The sequence below is a fragment of the Manis pentadactyla genome, chromosome 3 (assembly GCF_030020395.1).
Source record: "Manis pentadactyla isolate mManPen7 chromosome 3, mManPen7.hap1, whole genome shotgun sequence".
Taxonomy (NCBI): domain Eukaryota; kingdom Metazoa; phylum Chordata; class Mammalia; order Pholidota; family Manidae; genus Manis; species Manis pentadactyla.
Genome location: NC_080021.1, coordinates 116,313,132 through 116,336,316, shown reverse-complemented (window position 1 = coordinate 116,336,316; position 23,185 = coordinate 116,313,132). Strand labels below are relative to the sequence as shown.

The window sequence follows — 23,185 nt, the reverse complement described above, 5'->3', positions numbered from 1 at the left end:
AAACATTATGGAATCCTTACACATTCGAGGAAAGGAAGTTGGGGCAGCAGCATGTCTCACTCGTTTGCCTTATAGGACCGACAGGAGGGACGCCCCTGAGAGGCACCGATCATCAGACACGGATAGTCCTGCTGTGTCAGCTGGGTCAGAGTGAGGCGGCTGCAGGGCCTGGCGCACGAACCGGCTGGAGCAGCGGGAGTCCCCGGGGAGAGTGGCGGGGTCTCCTCAAGCACTTAGCACACCTTACCCTGAAAAGCAGCCTCTTGGCGGCAACGCTCAGTTTGGCTCGCTCATCTACCTTTTCTTCATCTGTGAAAAGTCACAAAATAAAAACTGAACATCATTAGAAAATGTAGGTAAAGTCTCTAAAAAGTTTCCCAAGGCTGACCTGGAAATCTTTTAACTGTAATAACAGGTGTACTAAAAAATTATAATTGCCAATATGTTCTCCTTGGGGGCAACTCATTCTTCTGCTCTGTGAAAAGGTGCAAATTTCCATTGCAATTAACCAAACACAACTCGGTCTGGACAGTAATTTTCTACCATAATATTCAAATAGTTGATATTTAAGAATAGATCTTATGGAAGGAATTTCTCCTCTCTGTCCTTAAATGGGGACAAGAAAGTAACAGGGAAAACCTGCTTCTTTGGTTCAAGACAGTTGTTTTAACATTCACTCCACTGTTCCCTGTCAAAAATAAGGGAAAACTAATCTGAAAATCTCAGCTAGGTTTTATTATATCCATAGGAAGAAAACACGCACACAAGGAACTGGTATGCTCCATAATTGCAACTTCTCATAAGGAAAAAAAAAATCTTTAAAAATCTAATCCAGGTAAGATCAGGAAGAGGAAGAAGAAAAAAGAGAATAGATACTTGCCCTCAGCAGTTGGCACTTCTGAATTTGAAGTGGACCTAGGAGAGACATTAGCAAATAACAGATTAGAGAGGGGGAATAGAAGGTACAAATAAAGCATCACATTAAAAGTAAAAATAAAAATTCAGTGATATTCTCCTAAAGAGTATCATCCTGCCAGCAAATCTAGCTGTGAATATACACGTACAGTTGTTAACAGACACCGTGGAGCGTGTTACACATAACCCAGCCAAGTGCACGTCTTGTGGAGACAAACGTGATTGAGTATGACTTCTGATACATGACTGGTAATTTTTTTAGACAAACCTTATTGTTTCTATGCATATGAATGATAAGGTAAAACAGATACAACACATAGGCAGCCATTTATAAAATGAATATAAAATCCCTTATTTTTTTCACTATAAAATTTGGTGATGAATAGTGTATTTGGATTCTAATTGAACAAGGGCATAAAAAATTAGAAAACATTAGAAGAAAAATAATGTTGCTGATTTCTTACCACTGAATGCTATTTAAAACTGTACATCATGATACTGTTGTCATGGTTAACATTCTTTAAAAACACAAGTCACATAAATATCCTTTATAGATTATATGGAAGAATTATGGAATCACCACATCCCATTAAAAAGGCATTAGGTCATCTCCATGGTAAAAATCCTGTATGTTTTTCTTTTGCGTTCCTATACTATGGAACTACACATACACATGCCTACCTATCTGATTCCTTTCGTTCTGCTGAGGTAATGGGCTGAGTTCTAAATCTCTCAGAAGTTTTTCTACTTTCACCAGGAGAAAAATAGCGTCTTGGTTTCCGGGACCCTCTCTCCTGTTCCACATTGGTAGGCAAGCCTACGCCTTCGGTTGACCTTTCAACCCGTGATTGGCTTTTAGAATCATTGGGAGAAGAATGTACAGAAGGGTAACAGGGAGACAGAGAGAAAGGGAATAAAGCAAAGGTTTAAGCATCTCAGTGAGTCAAGGCAGACACCACCAGATCCCGCTGCATGCCTCTCCCATGCACGTAAACGAGGTGGAACTTTACAGATACCCAATACTCCAACTCCCCATTAGTAAGCAGAAGCAGAATGGTAGTTTTTGAGCCATTTCCTGAACAATCTGCCCTACACGCTTGTGAGCTAAGCTAATATGACTCAATGCAGGACACAACACAAGTTGAGAAGTGAATAATTCTGCCAAGGACGTGCAAGTGACACATCGGGAGGACTTTTGAAACATCACCTACAGTTCGGGTTTCTTGATGGCACTGGCAGATTCCAGAAACGCATTTCGCAGCTGGGCGACAGAGACCTTTGTGTCCAGCATGCCAACTTCTGAGTGGGGCCCTTCGGCTTTGGCAATCTGAGGCTCGGGCTCTTGCTTTAAAGCTGCATCCTTGCACTTTAGGGCCTGGAGCTGAGGTGGGCCCGTGTAGTCAGACAGGGACCGTGTGAGGACCTTGCGCCTCCTCACAGGTGCTTCCTTCTTGTGACCTGTCACCCTGGTATCTGGGGACACAGGCTCATTCTGCACATGCACCACCATCTCTCTCCTGCCCATTTGCTCCATGGGCTGGTGCTGAGCCGGGGGTGGGGGTGGCAGGCTCTCTGCTTCCTTCTGAAGCTCTAAGGTAACTGTGCTAACTGCAGGCTTACCAAAGGCTTCATTTTCAGAGGGGTCTTTGCGACTTCTCGCAAGCCCGTGGTCCTCCAAAGCCAAAAGTGTTTCCCTGCTTTTCTCGAGAGCTTCGGCCAAGAGTACATCTTCTTCTGCTTTCGATTCACAAATATGGAGAACTGGGGTATCCCTTCTTTCACCTTCTAGAACCTTCAAGGTGGGAGGCTTTATGACATTCTGGGTGGCTGATTCCACCCAGCTGCACTCAGATACATTTTCTGGGATATCTGAGGGCACCAGCTTGGCGGTGTGAATGGGATCTGCTTGTTGGACATAGCCACGGATTGGCTGTCGTGCAGAGCTGGCTGCCTTGCTCAGGACCCTATCGAAGGCTGTTTTTTCTGATGGAAAGGATATGTAACGGTCTGGCCCTGGCTGCTGTCTCCTCTGTGTTAAGGACTCTGTGGCCAGTTCAGGGCTGTTGCGAGCACTCTCCTCTTTCACCAATTTTTCTCTAACTTTAACTCTTCAAGAAAGAAAAAGGATTTTTAAGTTGCAAAGTATGGTAACTGCTGAATGGGAAGAAAGCATAAGCGTTTCATCTGTTACTAGTGAATGGAAATCAACCCAGAGAGAGAACAACTTGTGAAAAAGCATTTTTGGAGGTGAATGTCAGAAGCCCACCACTTGCCAGATGACTGATTTTGAGTTGTTCCCACATGTGTGTACGTATGTCCCTGGGGTGTGAAAGTAGCTCTACTGCTGTAAAGCTAAGAGGCTCTCCTGGGAGAGGATGATGCCTTCTGACTAAGTGAGAACCCAGAAGCCACAGAAAAACTCATTAATATACACGCCCCCACCCAGTACAGATGAGGGCACACTGGGCTGGTGCTATGAATCAGGAAGCTTTCATGTACAGGCCTTATATATGGACCATGGAGGTAGTTTCCAGGTATACAGATACCTCCTGACCAAATGTAATTTCATTGTCCCCTGGAAATGTAAGAGCATTCATGATTATTATTATTATTTTTTACTGAATTTAAGATACAACAATACCTCTTTTCAAGCACTCAACTAATATTCACAAGCTTCTCCATGCAGTGCAGACTACATTCATTCATTCATAAGACAAGCAACCAGTTTGGGTATCATTACTACTAGCAATTATAGCACCAAGAAGAATATTAGAGAAAAGATATTTGTTGAAAGAATGAATGAGCTGAGTATTTTTTCCCTTGTGGAATTGCTATTGGGCCCTTAGTTAAAAACTAACCTTAAAAGCGATTGCTCTGGTTGTTTCTAGAACTATTTAAATATCTGAGAGCAAAACTGAGATCCATTTTAAAAGCTACAGACCTTTTTCCATCATTGCAGATGCAAAGTGGCCAAGAGCTCTAGCCATGGGGTCCCAGGAGGCCTCTGTTCAAAGCCTGGCTCAGCCAGTTCTCGCTGTGTGTTCTCCAGCAACTTATCTGCCCTCAGTTACTTTATGTTTTAAATGGATATAATCGTGACAAAGTGGCATGTGATGTTTGCAAAGCATATAGCTTAGTGCTTAGCAAAGAGTAAACATTTAATAGTGTTCACAAGTTCTTATTTTTACTTTTTGAAATACCATGTAGTGACAAAGGAGTACCCATTCAAGTGGTTTAAGAATGGATTACTGATTAAGGATAACCTTTAAAAAGTTAAAAAAAAAATGCTCTGGAGTGGGAAAAGTGATTTCTTGGGGGAATATTAACACCTTCATTTATTTAAGATTAGTCAGTAAAAATTACTGTTTATGATATATATTTTTGGAAGAGAGTATTTCCTGAAATAACAAATGCAACCTGCTAAATTTTATATAAACTCCTACATGTTTTTCAGCATAAAATGCAGGATATCAATGTACATTTTATTAAGGAAAAACCAAAGTCCCACATAAAAGGCAGTTATCACAAACAATTCATTGGAAAAAAAGCATTCTGAGATGTCATTTTTCCCAAAGACTAGGCAGTGTTGGAGGTTTTCATATTTACAAGCTTTGTTAGTAAAAAGAAGCCTGAAATGTGGTTCAAGTTCTCCTGTGGAATGTGTCCTTAATCAGAGACAATCTGAATGTTGTCCTCAGCTGGGAACAAAGTGACTGTTAGAAACTCAATAGATGGGTGCTTTGTCCTGTCAATGACTTACTCATTCTTGCTTCTTCTGCCTCCCTGCCCCCCGCCTTAAAAATGAAATGATAGGGGTTTTTGTCTGCTTTTAAAACCATATGCCCTAAATGCAACTGCTGAAAATTAACGATTGGTTTGGAAATGGAGACAGGGAAGGAAAAAGGCTGGAGGTGCTGGGCGGAGAGGAGGTGTTGGCAAAAAGGGGGCGCTAGCTGGTTAGTCTGACTGCAGAGGAGAAAAACTCAGAGATGCTGGTTAGGGCCTCACTACTGCCCCCTCCTGGCAGCATGCGAGCTGGTGAAAGAGGAGAGAAGGCTTATTCAAAGATTTCAGAAAAGAAAAAGGGAGAGCAAGGAAAAATACTATTAGCATTTGTAGGTGAAAACCAAATAATTAGAGAGCAATTTCCAGCGGCCCATTTTTTAACACAATTTTCAAATGCACGGCCATTAGAAAGAGGACAAGAGGAGAGTTAGCATGGGATGATGCATGGCACAGCATGGCAAGACAGCAGGTAAACAGGGGCACTCACTCAACGGAAGCCAAGAATTCCAACTTAGGGTATACCTGGAAGGCCAGTTGATAAGTGAAGGTGTGTCCCCTTCGGAATCTTTCTGGAGAAACCACTCGTGTTTGGGTTGCCCTGTTCTATTATGTACAAAAAAATAAACCTTCAGATAACTTCTATTAAAATGCCAACATATACACAAGTATAATTTCAAAACAAAAGGCTGATTTTTGTTAAGTAAAGAATAATCCTGGCTTTTCAAAGTGTATAAGAACATTTTGCCATGGGGTTATATTCACTTTATGCAATTTCCAGAACACCTGGCCCATTACTAGAATCAAGAGATAGAAATAAGTATGTCTAAAGCCAACAAATAAAGGGTTTTTCAAATAATGTGAAAGTGTTATGAGTCAGTTACAGTCACACTCTCTCCACACAATTTTCTTGTAAAAAGTTGAATTAAAAATATAAAGCAGTTTATCATCTGTAACTTTTGTTAAGATACATTGGTAAATAGCCAAATATAAAGTTAGTGTCCATGCAAAACAATACCCATCATATCAATGGAATAAATAAAAAGATCAACAAGGCCATACCTTTAATTGCTATTAGGCATTTTCCTTTTATATTTATCACTGAATATGCAGCCAACATAACAATTACCAATACTAATTAAGATTCATTTGATAAATGTTTATTGAGTCCCTACTATGTGCAAGGCCCTGAGCTAGGCTCTGAGAAGTTAACAAAGGTGAAATCAGTCACCTTCCCGGCCATTAAAAACTTATATTGTGGTAGGCAAGATAATATATGATTTCCACATTCATTCCTCAATGTACAAGCAAGTGTAATGCAAGGTTGAGTGTGATATACTATGACAGGCTGAGGATATTTTAGAGAAAAATCATAGATAAAGAAAACCTTGTAGTAACTAAGTAACACAAGACACAGGAAGAAAATTCAAACTACTAATCTGTATCCTCTTATAATATAGAAAGAAAAAATGGAAATATGATATGCTAGTTAAAATGCTTACTAGCTCAAAACATTACCAATCTATTTGATGGAAACATGTCTTAGCTCCAAGCAATTTCCAAAAGAATAGAATGATAATTATAACAAAATTCTCTTGATTTTTAAAAATCATTTTAGTTTGAGTTCTGGTTCAAGCTGACAGGCAAGAACCTGTCTGCTACCACTATCTTGCATTTTGCTGTAATGACTCAAATCTGTCATATCCTTTGTATCTCCAGTAACATTCCTCTGTTTTTCTACCAAATCTATCACCCCACCTCCCTACCCCGAGTATTATAACAATTTAGCCTGTAACAAATAAAAAATTCAGATGCATGTAATGTCATTTTATTTCCAACTTATTGGTCTAATTTCTCAACAGGTATTTAAACATAGGAATAGTTTAGCTTTCCCCTGCAGCTAAGGAAGGAAACAATCAATGTAGCACAGGATATAGCAGAGGGAGAAGGATCAACAGATCCTGGGTTTTGAAAAACTTCAAGTTCATCTAACTAATATGCCTACCTCACAGGGTTATTTTAAGGCTCAAATGCTTTTTGAGAGAGGGCTGTGTAAATTGTGAAGTGCTGTACAACTTGCTGAACATGTCCTTCATTAATAAGACTAGAACTTGGTCAGCATCATAAAAAATTTTAAGGGGCTTATTTCAGAGTATGTTGAGGCAGCATTTGTAAAATGAAAATCATACATAGACAATGGGGGACTTTGCTGGGTTCCATTTATTCACTACAATGTAGATAGGGAACTAGTCAAAAAGCTAAGTTACCTACCACCATGGCAGTGAACATGCAAACATTGACATTTCATATATAAAAAATACAAAGGTAATGAGAAATAAATCAATGTGAAGGCATCATGCCAACCTCTTCAAAATGGTCTCCCCTCTCCATCCTTCTTCACAGGTAACAGAGAATTGCACATTTATGACTTACTGTTTTTACATTTTAAAGAGATGATACCTATAAAGTCCTAATTTGGAAGTTGTGGAATGTGGGCCCAGCCTCCCCAGGAGGGCTGAGTTTTGTCTTAAGTAGATTTAAAGCCAGAGTGATGCAGAACAGTATTTCACAAAGTATGGCTTTCAGCATCCTGAGGTTGGCTTAGTCATTTACTTGGGTGAGGTTTTCTGTCATCATACCTGGAAAATAAAGGGGGGGATGTGGGGGAACACCTAAATTTAACTAAACACTTGCTCTGCCCATGGCTGTCTTGGACCCTCTGCATCCACTGTACCACAGAATGTCTCACCCGCCTCCTAGCAGTGTTTGATATGCCCTTTGCCTGCCTCCCATCCCACTCAGCAGCCTCCTTTATTGATTCCTCATCTCCTCTAAAGTTTGGGGCACCTCCCCCATCAACAAAGCCTGGATGATCTTGTCCAGATTTCACTTCCCTGCTGACGATTTTCTGATTAATCTCCTCCCTGATCTCCCCCTACAATATTGTCTCTTGGATTCAACTGGCAACTTGACAATTCCATTTGGGTATCTAATGGACATCCTACCTTTTGATTTCCCTCCAAACTCAACTTGCATTGGAGTCTGCCTTACTTCAGCAAATAGCAACTCTTTGCTTCAAGTTTTCCTGGCCAAAGAATTGGGACTCACCTCTGACACCTGTTTTTCTACACCTCACATCTAAGTCATCAGCAAATTCCATGGTGACCTTCGAAACCTAATGCCTCTTCACTACCTCTGCTGTATTTTCCTAACTCAGACCACCACCATCTCTCACCTAGATCACTCAGATGACCTTCTCGTTATCACCTGTTTTCTTCTTGCCTGCCTATAGTCTATTTTCAGCTTAGCAGCCAGAGTGATTATTTTAAAATGTAAGGCAGATTGACCATGCCTCTTTTTGGAACCCTTGTATGTCTCCACATGTTGCTTAGAGCAAAACCCAAAACTCTCGTGAGGGGCTACGGGCCCTCCCTGACCAGCCCACCCTTTCCCCACCCATCTCACTGACCTCTTCCTTGTCCCCCTTCCCGCCATGCCCCTGCCTCACTGGTGACAGGCCTCCTCAACACCCCACAAATGTTCCACTCAGGACTCTGCAGATGCTAGTCGGCCTGGGCCACTCCATTAGGTCTCTGCTGAACTCTTTGCTCATCAGAGTTAAGAGTTACCACTTCCTAACCACTTTATCTCAAAGCAACCTCCAATTTCTTCTCCATGTTGATGGAATTACTTGAATTTTCTTCACAGCACTTACTTCACCTGTCACGTTACCTGTTTGTTTATTGTTTCTCTCTCTTACGAGGACACATTAGTGTCTCAAGAGAAGAGACTCAGCATAGCACTCAGAACAGTGTGTGGCAAATAGCCGGTCTCAATAAATATTTGTGGAACAGACAAATTGTTGAATGATAATCCCCACTAAAACTCTCAGGTATTCTTATGTTCATTTTATAGATGAAGAAAGGAAGCTACAAAAAATACATATTAACTCTCCAAGATTACAGCTGGTAAATGAAAGGATGGGGTTTGAACCCAGTGCTGGGGGATCCCCAAGCCTACATCTTCTCCTCCAGTTACCAGTTTCCCAATTCTGGGAAATGAACGCGTAATGAGTGTAGCTAGGATGTCTGCGTTGGGTTCTCTGGGCCTGTTCCATCTCCAGCAGTCACCCAGTTGCCCCAGTTGCCTGTCAATCCTGGAAAACCCAGCCACCCTCTGCCTCTGTTTCCCCAAATGTACAACATGAAATCAAAGGAGCCCAGAGATGAAGCACGATTTGGCTCCAAGGGCACTACTACTGAGGTGGGGGTGAGGGGTGGAGCCTGGGCTTGACGAGGTGGGGGACACCCTGTCTCCTTCCCCAACCAAAGCAATCTGTAACAGAAGGTAAACTGCAGAGTCAGTCATTTGGAAATGAGAAAATTCGTGGGAGGAATCAGCTGAGACCGGAGATACTGGTTGTTATGTGGGAAAAATTATAAATACTCTGGAGACCGAGGGAATATTTCAGTTGGGCTGATCCCTTGGCTGCCTCTGTGTCTCTCACACAAAAATGATAATGTGACATGATACTTCATTCATGAAACCTAATTCCTACTTTCATGGGTGCTTTGCAGCATCAACTCACAAGAGCCAAATATCAGCTGTTGGTCAATAAATATTCAAGTGTGGGTGTAACACATGTGCAACACCTGCATCAGGAAAAATAATGTGAGCATGCAAACCTGACTTGTGTGCTGTGTTCACTAGGAAACCTGAAATTAAACATCAACTCTGTATAAACTACGTTGTAAATGTAAATCCAACACCTTAACATGGATTTCTTTTTTGACAATATCATAAAGAATCAACATTAATGTTTCTACTGGGATTTAAAAAAATAATTTCATCTCATTCTTATATAACTTCTTTGGAATTGATAAGAACAAAATACTCAAGGAATAGGATTTTATTTATTTATGTATATAAAATTCCAGTGCAGAAAACAGATTATTGATTGGCAGGACCTGGTGGCCAAGGGAGGGGTTGACCATAAAGACATGCCAAGAAATTTTTTGGGCTGATGGTTTATACTTTGACTGTACTGATATTATACTTCATATATTTGTCAAAACTCACAGAAAGTCACCAAATAGGGTAAATTCTGTATGTAAATTATACCTCAACAAAAATACCTTAAAAACTTAAGCCTTCTAAAAACTGTAGTTCAGCCTGCCTTCATAACTGATCTAGACAAAAATCACAGTCAAAAGATTTACTTTGACAAAGATGTTTAGTGCAATTAATAGCAGTTTTAAATTCAAATATCTTTTTTTCTTCCTTTAAAAGCAAAAAACCAAAATAATCAAAATAAAAATAAAATGTAGACCACACACTGTCAACTCCACAAAATCTGGTTTGGATCTTTTAAATTTCTTTCCTTCAAGTTTCCTCCCCTAAAGCCCACAGAGACTGAGAAACCTGGGAAAAGAACAGAGAAGAGCCCAGAGCGGTCGCTCTGGTAGAGATGCCAAATTCCTCCTGGTGAAAGCTGATTAAATGTACAGCTTGGCTCTCAAAAATGGTGAGTCAAGGTTCAGAACTGACTTGGCTAATTCACAGGCACCCCAAAACTACAGCACATGATGGACCTTTTGGACCATGTTTTCTACGAGTTCAGCCTGATGCCTGATGATACCAAGAGGTGGCTAAGGAATGCCCCAAATGCAGATCGAAAACATGTCATTTTCTAAAAGGGCAAAATTCTGTGTCTGAGGCCCAGGGGTCATTATTTTGGAGATGTAGTATAATACTAGGTGAGTTGTTAAAAATATAACAAAAAAGAGATCACAGCTGAATAGCTACAGTAACATCTCGGGTTCTTCTCCATTTCTTTCTTTAAATCTTGCATGGATGCTGTATTTTATGTGATGTTCCTTAATGCTGTGCTTAACTATTTTTAATAATTAAGGCTTGGTTAAAAACTTAAGAGTGGGAAGGATGGGTTTTACACAACATCATGAAGTGAGAATATAATACTGTCAGGCTCCACCAGTTTAATTACATCCTGGCCAAAAGAGTCAAGAATCAGTATTTGTGGACAGAAGCCTAGTGGTGATAGAAACCTTTTCTATCTCCACAAGGGCAGTGGTTAGGTATTTCCCAAAACTCACCAACCTGCATCCTGAAAATCTGTGCATTTTGATGAAAATTATACCTCAGTTACAACATATATCACAGTTGGATGACAGAGTGAGAGGACTGAGTACTGAAAAAGTAGAAATACAGTCTCTGGGGGCAGAAGCAGGATAAACATAGGAGATAACCAATTTTTTCCAGTTCCCTCTGAGCTAACCTCAGTGCTGACTGCCTAAATGCTCTGAGTTCAGCCAAGAAAGGGCAATGGCAGGACTCATGTGCAGATGGACAAAACCATCTGAGAAAAGTGTTTCAGTCTGAGGAAGGTGCTGGAATGGGCCTCTCAGAGTGGATCAAGCTTCTGGTTCCCAACTGGGTTTGGATTTCTCTGTCTCCTGCTTGGATTCTAACTACCCCTCCTGGAACATTAATGACCCAGGGACTTGACTGCCTTGGTCAAGAGACTAAGTATCAGCTTTTTATGGGCTGGAGACTGAGCTCACCAGGCCGTGAAAGCTGCTCACTTACCACAGTTCCCACTCACAGTTTAATAATATTTATAAGCGCAATGACTCACGACCATATACCAGAATTCCAGCCTCAAAGTGGCAAGAGCCTTGAGCATAAACAAGTGCTACTTAAAGCATGTCCTGATGAGTGGTGTCACCTGTCCATAATCAGATAAAAGGCTTACAGCATGGAAACAAACATCATGAAGCCTGCTGTTTAGCTGAGCTGACATTTTCTTCCTATCATAACTTTCTTGACAAAGGAAACAACCCATGATTTACATTCAGGCATAAGTAAAATCCCTTATAGGCTGTGGGCTGATAAACGGTTTACAGGCTGGCTATTTCAAGTAGCACTGCTGTAGTTTGGTGAGACTAACAAAACAGCAGTTCATTAATTCAAAAGTGATTGACTGAGCCATGGGTATAAGCTGGATGCAGGATGGTAGCCAAGAAGGAGGTATGAAAACGACTAGTACAAACTAAGTACCCTTCCCATAGGCTTCTATAAAGTAATGTCATCCTTGAGGTCATCCTTACCAATCTTATAATTGGCATAATGCCAAATTCACAGTGCCATGTTTGGGGGAATCCTGACAAAATTGCTGAAAGCCTTCTCTGCGTATGTCAGCCTTATTAGAGGGTGTTGGGCATTTGAGTGTCCTTCATCCTAAGACATGAGCTGCAGGTGAAACACCTTATTTGGTCCATAATCTCTTTCTCCCCTTTTCCCTTTTGGTAGAATCATCATCAACCTGAAGCCAGACTAATACCATTAGGGTTCCCTATGCCAAGACAAGCTTCTGCTTTATAACTCTGCTAGGAAAATGGCAACCTAATAGTGAGAAGAACAGATGGTCTTGAGAATGCATAAGAGACTTCAAAAATGATTCTAATTTCTATGAAGACAGGGAAAAGTTTGGAAAGGTCAAGAAAGCAGGAAAGATGGGAAGGTAGGATTCTCTGGAAACAGTCTCATTTATCAACAGCTCCGTTAGAATGAGACACACAGATGTAGTCTGACCTCTGCAGAACATGGGTGGGCCAGGCCCGTGTGCACTTGGTAGCTCATTTTCATTAGTGCACCCCAAGATTGGATGAGCCATTTTGGCAGTCACACAAAGAACTTGCTGTCAACTGAAACTCCTGGGTCTGTTTCTCATGAACTGTTGTTAAATCAGGGTTCCCTATTCCTGATCTGTAACTGACTTTTTTCCCCTAAATACAGAACTCTATTAAATGTTACCTTGTTAACTTCCAGTCATTGTTGTGGGGACACGTGCTCTCTAGCTTCCATGTTCCCGATCTCTCTGCCTCCCTTCCTCTCTCTTCATCCTACCCCATCCCTCCCTCTCCCTTCTCTATCGCCAAATTTATTCACAATCCCTTTTCCAGAAATTTGATCGTCCTTATCATCTTTATCTTCCAGGTTATCTAATGAAATGCTAAATAGGACGAAGGTAACCACAAACTTGGAACCGGAGAGCTCGTTACCTCATCCTGGCAACTACAGCCAACGCATCAGTGGCCTCCCTGATGGGAATCAATGCTCTGTCAGGTCAGCCCTCCACACTTCTCCAGAGACATCTTTCTAAAAAAGCTAGTTAACCACCCATGTTTTAAAATCCTTCAAGCACCCAAAGTGGTCCACAAGGCAAAGGCCAAATGCCTTGTTGTGTCACCAAGATGCCCCATGACTGGTCCCCGTGCGGCTCTCAGCCTCATCCCATCTTCCTCCTCCTCGGTCTGCATAGGATGCTGGGCCTGCTGCCTGGAGCAGCCTCTGCACAGCTGGTGACTCACCACATCCTTATGACTTGGTCTGACTATGAACACCCCTCCAAGGGGAAGGAATTCGTGCCCCATCTAGGTATTCCCACGGCACCCAGCCTGGGTCTCTAGAAGCTTATTTACGCCACTGTGTTGTGGTTATTCTCCCCATTATTTTTTTTAATGATATGCCCAGCTAGGAGAACAGTGCCCAGCATAGAGAAACCTCAATATAATTTTCTTTAATGATTAGCTAAAATACCTGAGAGCTGAAATTAACCCATAAATCAAAATATGTATGAAGTACGGACAGAGAGGTGGATGCCTAGAGTTTGAATCCTCCTAGATTATAAATGGTCATTTTGCTTATGAAGGCAAGGCTTTTAAATACCTTATGTACATCCATATAATCTGTGTCTTTAACATCCCTGGACTTCTTTCCTAAATACCTTTAATCTTCAAAGGGCAAAGACAACAAAGTCTCTTTTCCACTATGACGGAAAATAGAATTGACAGAAATAACAAGAGCAGATGTGACGGAGAGATCTGATGGGTTCAGAGAAGCTGGGTGAACTGACGGGTGATGGGTGGCTGGACTCAGTTTTGTCAAAACAGCTATACAGTCTTAATTCAGCTACTTGGGTTCTTTAATCTTTACTTTTTTCATGTTATTAAATAGATTTTTAAACTATTTATTTCTAGGTTTCTAAGAATTTAAAATTCTTTAACATTGACTATTTTGTGAGGCCTTGGGGTGAGCCAGCTCCCTGAGGGACAGGAGTCACCTCCCCTGGGACAAGACTTTAGCATTGCGAGGGATGACAGAACCTTGGGATGGTAACCTCGGGTTCACAGAACTGTTCTATGATGTGGCGGCTGACTGGCAGAGAATTGTATTACCAGGAAATAAGAACACAGCCTAAGCTGTCACAGAGGATGAGAGTTGCTCTTGGTTTATACCCGAGTATGTAACTATATGCTCTAACTCCCTACGACCCCAACAGTCAACAGACTGAAAAACAGTTTAAAAACAGACTAGAAAGTGTTTTCTGCTACTGAAGTGAAGTCAAATCCAGCAGAGTAAAATCAGTTTCACCTTGGGGGTATCCAGCTCTAATTATACAACAACTTCTAATTATAAAACGTTATTCACCTTAAGAATAGTTATTAACTTCAGCTTCTCATTAAAATTAACAGTTTATTTGCTTAAAGTTGCTTGTTTGGAAAAACTGCCAATGTTTGCTTTGTAGATACACGCAGGCATATGAAAGCACATTGTGTGTGCCTATCAGCAACATTTTGTATTTTAAAATCTGGCAGACATTTGAATTTTTAGGACTACTAGTGAGTATTTTGGCTGACATATTCATACTTAATTTAATGGATAGACATTGAAACTTGCCAGTTAGAACAGAGTAACATGGAAAAAAGAAAGGAATGAATGAACCATGTACAATAGCCAAAAGCTAGTAGAGCAGGGTGGGAACAAACGTTTGGAGGTACAGCTGGAAATGGTTCCACTACTCCAATTCTAGAACACCTCTGAGGAGAACAAAGAGGTCTCTTCTTTAGAGAGAAGGTCCTCAGAGATCTACGTTTTCCACAACATTCTGCCCTGACAAGGGGTGTTAGGGATCTTCCTGCTATCAGAGACAGAAGCTAGGACAGGAATGCTGACGGTCAAAGCCAGCTATGTACCTCCACATCGTTCTACCGGAGACACTTCCATCAATGCAGGCCACCAAGCAATTAACTAAAACTTAGATCTTGACGCTCTGGAGAGGTTTTAGATGCAAACCTCTCACTGGGAGATGAGCAAATGCAACCAGAAATAAACTGTGAGAGTGTAGCATAAGCTCATGTCCTTCTTAGCTGGCTGAGTCTGTGTTCATGGTATTGCAGAAAAGGTCCATTCTGGAGGTTGCCCTGGTCTATCTACCTGAGCCAATCCACAGCCCTTTGGTGTCACGGGAAGCCCTCTCCAAACCGCATTACCAGTGGAAGCTCTCCCCCAGCCAAATTTCAGCTTCTACTCTGTATGCTTTTCTAGAGTGGATCACCACTAGGAGGTAATATGTAATCAATCCTCCTCTTTGCCAGCTGCAGTTTCCTGAGAATAGGGAGTCACAGCTGACACTCAGGCAAACAGCTGTGGGAAGCCAGGGAGTGAGTTTCTCTACTCACAGAAGTAACAAGTATGGTGCATTTTCTTTTTTCTTTTTTTTGAAAATAAGAGATGCACAAAGTGCCAATTCAAAAAGAACCTTGAATTCAGGATTTCTAGTAGTAGTAGGAGCTCGGAGTTTTAAAAAGTTGAATAACCCATACCCCTTTGAATTTTAGACTAAAATTTAGTGGCATAATTAGTAAAGAATGGTTCGTATCAGTAACAGTACCTCTCCAGAAAACATAATTTCTGAAGTTCTATGTTTATGGGTCTTGGCAGGATTGGGGAAGACAGGATTGATGGAGAGACAATGTGTTCACCTTAGTTCCCAGGCTACTGACAGGATTCCTGCATTAAAAGACTTTCTAACACACATACCTGTTCTTCTTTATTGTGCAAACTTATCATTAAGTAATTCTAAAATAAATTTATTACTCAGCTAAATACTGCCCTAAAGGCTATTAATGAGCTTGTAAAGTTTAAGAGCAATATAATATGAGGGAGTATAAAAACTAATGACTGTTCTGTGTACACGTGCTAGTGCATATGAGAACATACAAAAACTGTGCCTTTGATATCTGACTCACATTTGGATTTTTAGGAAACCAGAGGTAGCCTTTTGATGGTTTATTCATGATAGATATATTCATATTTAATTAATGAAACAAAAACAGTCACTTGCTAGTGGGCACAAAATAAAATGATGAAATGGGAATGAGTTAATTCAGAGATTAATAGACAAACCACCTGGCAGAGCAAGGTGATAACATGGTATAATATAGCAGTGAGAAAATCCATTTCAATGAGACAACAAATCCACAAATACATGTGGTATTGTTTTGGTACTTGTGGATACTATTTTTGTCACTCCTGAAGCTTCCTAAGCTTTTCTGTCACTTATTGCCCTACTGGATGACATTTCATTGTTACCTGTAGTTATTAGGTCACTGAGGTTTCTCTATTTACTGTTTTAGTTCACAAAGAATTTTGTCTTTCTACCTCCCTAAATGGAAATTAGACAACAATGGTTTTCTGATTCCTGAATTTCCTGGCTTCAGAGAAAGGACAATCTAAGCAGAATGTTAATCCACTTTAAATCCATCTTTACAAGCCTGATAACCTAATATTAAAAAAAAAATTAACATTTATTTTGTAATGTTACATGTCACATAGTATGTTCCTTCCTTCTTTATGTAAATGTATCTCAGATATTTTCCTAATGTATATGAAATGATTTGTACTTCTCTGCCTATAAACCATAGAATTGTATACCTTGAAGGACTTTACAAAATAAAGCATGTGCCTTCTCAAGAACTCCTTTACAATTTTTAATTATTTTAAGGCTCTTTTGTGAAAGTCAAGTATTGAGAGACTAAAGCTTATGAAACTGCTAGGTAATATGCCTCTTCAAATAACCTAAAAAGAAATGGTTCTTAACCTTTTTTTTTAATAATAAGATTTTAACTCACATGAAACAATTAAGTATCCTATCTTTTTACCTGGAATACTCAGTGTTTTAGTTATTATTACATCTAAATCAAAATCTCGCTGAGAACCAATTATATGTGACCTAGGTGGCTAGCCTTAGATGTCATGATTACTTAAATAGTTGTCATAATATGGCAATCAGAAATTAGATTCCTCATGTTTTTAAACCCAAATAATTACTCCAATTTTCTTTCTAAACTGTAATGTTAGGTTTCTTTGTCCTGCTCACGAAGCACATGAAGAAATTTGCTTGAACAGAGTAGCTAAGCCAAGAACACTGTTTCTACTATGAAATGCAAAGTTCCCAAACAACACACCTCATTTCAAAAAATGAGACAACAGACCACAGTTTCTAAATTTAAAGTAGTTAAGTCCAAAGGCTGAGCAAAAGCCCTCAAAATACAATCTCAGGATCTATAGTATTTGATTCTCTTAGAAGTGAACATCTCTAAATATTTCAACATGGATGATAAGTAGCTAGTGACACATCACTGGCTCAGTAAACTTCAATAAGTGATCTATTTTTCATGTATGCCACTTAAAGACACTCACATTTACTGCCCTGTCCCAATGTGAAATAGTATTTTCCAAGCATCTTTTTTTTTTCCAGAATAAATTTGCTTGATCTTAGGTTCTCACCCTTCCTCAGTTCATCTGTGAGGCTAATGCTTGTTTGACCTGAAAAACATGATTAGGAGTCTGCCTAGATAAATACTTGAAACCTTAATGTAAGATGTGTAAGTAAGTAGCATTTTAAATATAGTCATCCTACTTATAAAATTTAAATTTAGGAACTTAAATTTAGGAATTTAAGCATAACTTAAATTTAGGAGTTTAAATTTCATTTAAAGTTGGAAATGTAAACTTCATTTAAGTTTGGAGATTTAAATTTAGAAACACACATTCTCTCTGGCATTTTACTTTCTGGTTTTATACCTTTTCTGTTTTTCCCCTATGGGAACTGTTCCTGTCTTGACAGATCCTATTCACACACTGATTTCTTTTAAAGGCTGATCTTTTTAATGAGGTGTTCTTACATGCACAACTGTTTTTTTAGCTGTGCTTATATACTACATGTCAGTTATAGTCGGTGGATTTTGCAGTCATTTCATACCCTAAACTGAGACCCTCCATGGGGTAGTGGTGGTGGTCCCTCTGCTGCATGACTTTTAAATGATATCAACAAAAGAAATCACACTTGGGTACGATTATAGGAAAACAAAGAAAAAGACAATTGTTGAAGGCAGGTGAGGAACACGGTAAGCAGAGTTCTGAAGGCCTCCATGAAGGTGTCCCTATGATACTTGTTCAATATATTATTTTCAAAAAGAATGTACAAAAAAAAAAATTCAAGTTTCCTGCTTTGGTGAACCTGTTTTGATGTTGTGGAAATTAAAAAAATCACATAGCACATTATTTCTGCAGTGAGCCCAGAGGTCCCCAGAATGCCAGGAATATGCAGACTTGGACCCACAGTTCGAAGGGCAGATCCAGCGGTGCCCTGTGCTAATGCATGGCAGGATGCTTACCTGGACCGTACCTCCTGGGGGCAGGCCGGGTCGCAGGCTGAGTGGCTCGGGGAGGGTGGCAGCCGAGGTGAGGAGAGGGGCACACCATGCAGGTGCTTTGGGGACCTTGGCACTTCACCGAAGGCGCAGTCCCGCCTGGAGAATGGGAAGGATGAGGAACTTTCCACCTCGGGGGGCAGGTCATGAGCCTGCTCAGTGGCACTCAGCTCTTGACCTCGACTTTGGTTTTCCACGTTGAGCAGCTCCTCTGTGTCGGACACCCCATCACTCCCGCGGAGGACATAGTCTTTGGGTTCAGCCATGCAGGCCCTGGAGGAGGCAGAGCTTGCATCTCTGCTGGATCCCGCCTGTCTATCACCTTTCCCTCCCCTTTCCTCAGCAGCATCAGGGGCCTTCCTGGGCTTGGTGTACCGAAAGAGAGATTCTGAGTCGGCTGCAGGATCCAGAGTGAGCCCGTATTTCTCGGCCAGCTGCCGTCTCCTCTCTGCCTTGTACCTTGCAATTCTTTCTGCTTTGGACTCAAGACCCTGGGGGTCCATGGCACCCGAGCCATAGGAAGAGTCACCACGGACTGAGGTTTCTGGGCAGGGTTTAGGCCGCACCTGCTTCTCTGACGAAGAGTCAGAAGTTTCTTCCTCTTCGTTTGATCTGCCTACGAGACGATCACACAGATCATACATACAGATTCCAAATACAGACTTACATAATATGCTCAGTCTGTACACAATTCACATGTGAGCGCCTGTGCTGTGTGAAGGGCCAATTCCTCACACAGGTGTATTGAGCTAAAATGGTTCACCTGGGATGCAGAAGTCGGAGATCTGCTGGGAAATACAGAAATGTTCGTTCTACAGTTGAGCCCAAAGCATGGCTAGGCTAAAGCTCGGCCCCTCCCTCCCAAAAGCACTTCAGTTCTTGCTCAGGCCTTATTTCCCTTTATTTATTCACTTTTTTGTTTTTAAGTTTAGTATTTCATGTGTGAGGCCAGAGTTCAGAGTCCTCTAGAAAAAATAACAGAGATTTGAGCTGCTGTAATTTGGTAAGTGGAGGATTGTGGCTTCACAGGAGCGGACAGTAACCATAACAATTATGCGCTGAAACATGATTCAAGGATTGTGGTGGGGTTTTCGTTTTGTTTTGTTTTTTATAGAAGTGGCTTTTGCCAGTTACAGCACACATACTTGATGTAGAAAATGTTTACCAAGGAAACATAGGAAGGTAAAACCTAAATCACCAATAATCACTAGTGCATAATAATCTATAATAAATTGACACTTTGCCAAACATTTCTATATATTTCTTCTAGCCTTTTATAGAATCGATTTCTTTTTTCTATGTAAAATAATCCTGATGTTTTATATAATATTAATATTCTACATAAAACACTTTATATTTGGAAACCTTATTTTGAAGATATCATTTTTTTAAGGCTTCATATCATATTCTGACAGGCATTTCCATAATTAATTTAACCCTTCTCATATTTCTGGGCATTCAAATTGTTTCTAGCTTTTAATCAGTCTGATAATCTGATTATTATCACTATAGATAGGCTGGTAAAAGCAGAATGGTTTTATCAAAAAGTACATCACTTCAAGACACTTGCCAGCCAGTCTAATTTCTATAAAGTCTGCATCAATTTATGCTTGAATTTACAGTATATGCTCTTACAATGAGTGTTAATTTTTAAAATTTCCTTTGATTACTAGAAAAAGAGAATACATGCATTTTTCCAAATTTTTATTAGCTATTTGTATCATCTTTTTCTTCTCTGGAATACCTGGTTATGATTTTTGTTCTATATGCTACTGATTCATAGTGTCATTTTTATTGGTTTGTATAAACTTTCATAAGAATATGAGACTGTATCTTATGGATATTTTTCAAATTTGCTCGTTTAATTTTTTGTGATGTCTATGAGTAAGATTTTCTTTGGAGTACAGCTGTTAATTCTTATGCAGTCAAGTCAATTGGCCTGGTCATTTGTGAGTTCTACAGCTGTTTCTGTTTTGAATATCCCATTCAACTTGAATATTCACCTATGTTTTCACGGTTAATCATTTTCTAAAAATTAATCATGTGATTAATTTGATTATGTGATATTTTTGTGTTTATATAAAGTGAGGAGGGTTCTGTCCTCTCCTGCACCCCACCACATCCCATTTTCCCAATGCCATTTTAGTAAATAATTCTTCCTTTGCTCATTAACATTTGAAACTTAAATTATCAAATAATATATAGATTTAACATTTTATACACACTAGGGTTTATTTCTGGCTGTAACTGTTGGTACTCTACCCTTGATTCTTCACGTATGTAACTTTAAAACCCTTAGTTCTCTAGTCTTCTGGCCATAGAAGATCAGAAACTTTGATGACAAGCAAAGGGATCACATCATGAAGTGAGATTAACATACAGGGAGGTAACTAAGGCCCTGCATGGTCATCCTCTCCCAAGGTCAAGTTGCACATTTGGTGCCCCCAACAATGGCTGAGTAATCAGGGAAAACCTGTCATGTCTGACATACTGTTTAATATGAAGTAAATATGTGATATATTTCAAATTACATATATTAAAATAATTCAAATAGAATGTTGCTTAAACATGTAGAGTATGAACCTTAATCATTCAAGGCCCAGCTTGACTTTGAACGCTGGTCTGTGCATACGGGGATTCTGTTTAAGCATGTTCCATTCAGTCCTTCTACAAACACATTTTTACTGAGGATCTCTGTCTTATGTGTTGCAGTTTTTAATGAATATATGTATTTAATAATTACATCTACATAATTCACTTTTGTGGGCTACCTCACTTTCCAATACCAGTGATGAAAAAAGGCTAGGTGGGACATCTCACGCAGCCTGCTTGCCGACAGGCCACCAGGTGTGTGTGCTCACCGATGTGGGGGCTGGCAGGGTCTGAGGCTCGCATGTATCTGGGCGTGTCTTCCTCCAGCAGCCGATGAGTCACTAATCCGGGACAGCTCTGCAAGAGGATGGGCTGTGTGTCCGTTTCAATTCCTTCTAAGCGCCTGGCAATTCTTTCTTTTCTGTGCAAGACACCAAAAAAGGCATCGTGAGCAATGGAAATCAGCTCCTGGGGAAAACTGAGTACTGCTTGCCAAGCTCTTCTACTTCCTAATTACATACAATAAATCTTACCTTTTCATTTCTAAAAATTCTTTTCTCTTTGGTTCAAAGATTTTTCTTAATTCTGCAACTAAAGTAAAACAAAAAAGAATAAAAATACTGTACTTAGTAGTCACGTGTTCATTTTATTTATTGATGTGACATGTATTTGTTGAACTTGTATTTCTGTTCTTGGTGCCCATGAAACTGTGATAGGTGGAACTGACATGGTTCCTGTTTTCCTGGAGATTGTCTTCTGATGGGGGAGGCAGATGCCAAATGAGAAGTGTGTAAGCACACATGCACGCACGCACATACACGACAGGCTGAACTAAGAAGTAAAACCAGAAGAGCGAGGGGTGGAGGTGATGCTGGGGTTCTTGTCTGCGGAGTCGAAGAATGAACTTAGCAAACATTTAAGGTAGGAGAGCCAGGGAAAGGCTTTTACTGAGAGATACAGTGAGAGGACAGAGCTCCTGACTCACGCCAGGAGGGGACAAGAGAACCCATGGTGGTGCGTTGTCTAGGGGATTTATAGGAGGTTGAGAGACAAAGGGCTAGGGATGCAGACCCACCAAATGGTCCCCAAATGTTTATCTTTGAAGAGACACTAAGTTTCTTACAGTCTTCTGGATTATTTTTCAGAGTTAACACAATAAATTTACTGCTCTGATTCTTTCCCAGAATAGCAGCTTCTTGGTTTGGGAGCACATCAATCAAGACCATCTGTCCCGCCCCCAGGGTGGGCTGAGCCACTGTGTTTGCTAAAGAGTAAGTTAAGAATCTTACTTCTTAACTTCCTGGATGTTAAAATGTAGTCTCATCTTTAAGACAGAATCCTTCCTGCCTTTTACTACGTTGTTTACAGCTGGGCCTGCATGCTAAATTAGTTGCCCAGTTTGCAAATCACATCAGGTCTGAGGGAGGAAGAAGAGCACATAGGCCTGGGCCTTTCAGCATGCTAAAGTGAATCTCACACATGATTACAAATGATTAGCATAGTAAAAACATGGGCTACTTTCCTTTATCTGGGGAATATTAACTGATCTCACTGAAGAATGGCTCTAGAGCTTAATGTTTAACACGGAGTTTTGGTACGGGGTTTCCTTGCATGTAGTTACACTGCAAGTTACATTTACAGTCAGTAAATATCCTGTTTTGCTTTTTCCGGAGGCCCTTGCCTTACTCTGACTACCCCCACGGTCCCTGTCTCAGAGGTATAGCAGCAGTTCTATTTTATCCAGGGGAGTTAGGGAAGTCCTGGAACAGTAGGATCTTTCTAGCAAGCAGAAATCTCAGTATCTGTTTTGAACCATTTTTAGGTTTAACGAAATATTTTAAGCTTTTCTTTATGGAAAACTTCAAACATTTGCAAAAGTAGAGACACTACTATAAACTCCCACATGCCCATCAGCAAACAACAACAATCATGACCCACAACATTACTCCACCCTATTATTTAACCGTAAATAGCTGTAACTATCTGATTGTGTTTCTAATGGTGCATAACTCCATTAACTACAGTTTCCATTAACACAGCTCCAGAGCCTCCCCCTTCTAGGCTTTCCCTGGAAGGAAATGTTTACATTTGTCTCCTCGCTATATTCAGCAGGATGATGGATTAAGGTAATTGCCCTAATTTTCCTGGCAATACTGGAGAAGCAGACGAATGTTTCACTGAGGTTTGGAGGTGCTCATGTGATGGTGACTATAATGCTGACTATCGCCAAGCCACCAAATAATTGTTTCTTTGGAGAAATGGCCAAACTTGCCAGAGAACAAAGGTCTCTCTTCTGCCCTTCTCTTCAATCACATGAA

At 40.4% G+C, this 23,185-nt stretch overlaps 1 protein-coding gene across 19 annotated transcripts in view; it reads right to left on the bottom strand.

Annotated features, from left to right (window-relative positions):
• Nucleotides 1–23,185, bottom strand: part of SVIL (supervillin) — a 232,971-nt gene that overhangs the window by 63,982 nt on the left and 145,804 nt on the right. For 14 of the 19 annotated variants that reach the window (XM_057498342.1, XM_057498343.1, XM_057498341.1 and 11 more), the window contains 8 exons: nucleotides 21,401–21,458; nucleotides 21,137–21,288; nucleotides 18,240–18,891; nucleotides 5,224–5,304; nucleotides 2,127–3,023; nucleotides 1,597–1,767; nucleotides 881–915; nucleotides 248–309 (listed from right to left, as the gene is read on the bottom strand). In XM_057498342.1, coding sequence (XP_057354325.1) covers nucleotides 248–309; nucleotides 881–915; nucleotides 1,597–1,767; nucleotides 2,127–3,023; nucleotides 5,224–5,304; nucleotides 18,240–18,891; nucleotides 21,137–21,288; nucleotides 21,401–21,458 — 2,108 coding nt within the window. The remainder of the gene's footprint in view (nucleotides 1–247; nucleotides 310–880; nucleotides 916–1,596; nucleotides 1,768–2,126; nucleotides 3,024–5,223; nucleotides 5,305–18,239; nucleotides 18,892–21,136; nucleotides 21,289–21,400; nucleotides 21,459–23,185) is intronic. The other 5 variants (XM_036912250.2, XM_036912249.2, XM_036912251.2 and 2 more) reach the window with 3 other exon arrangements.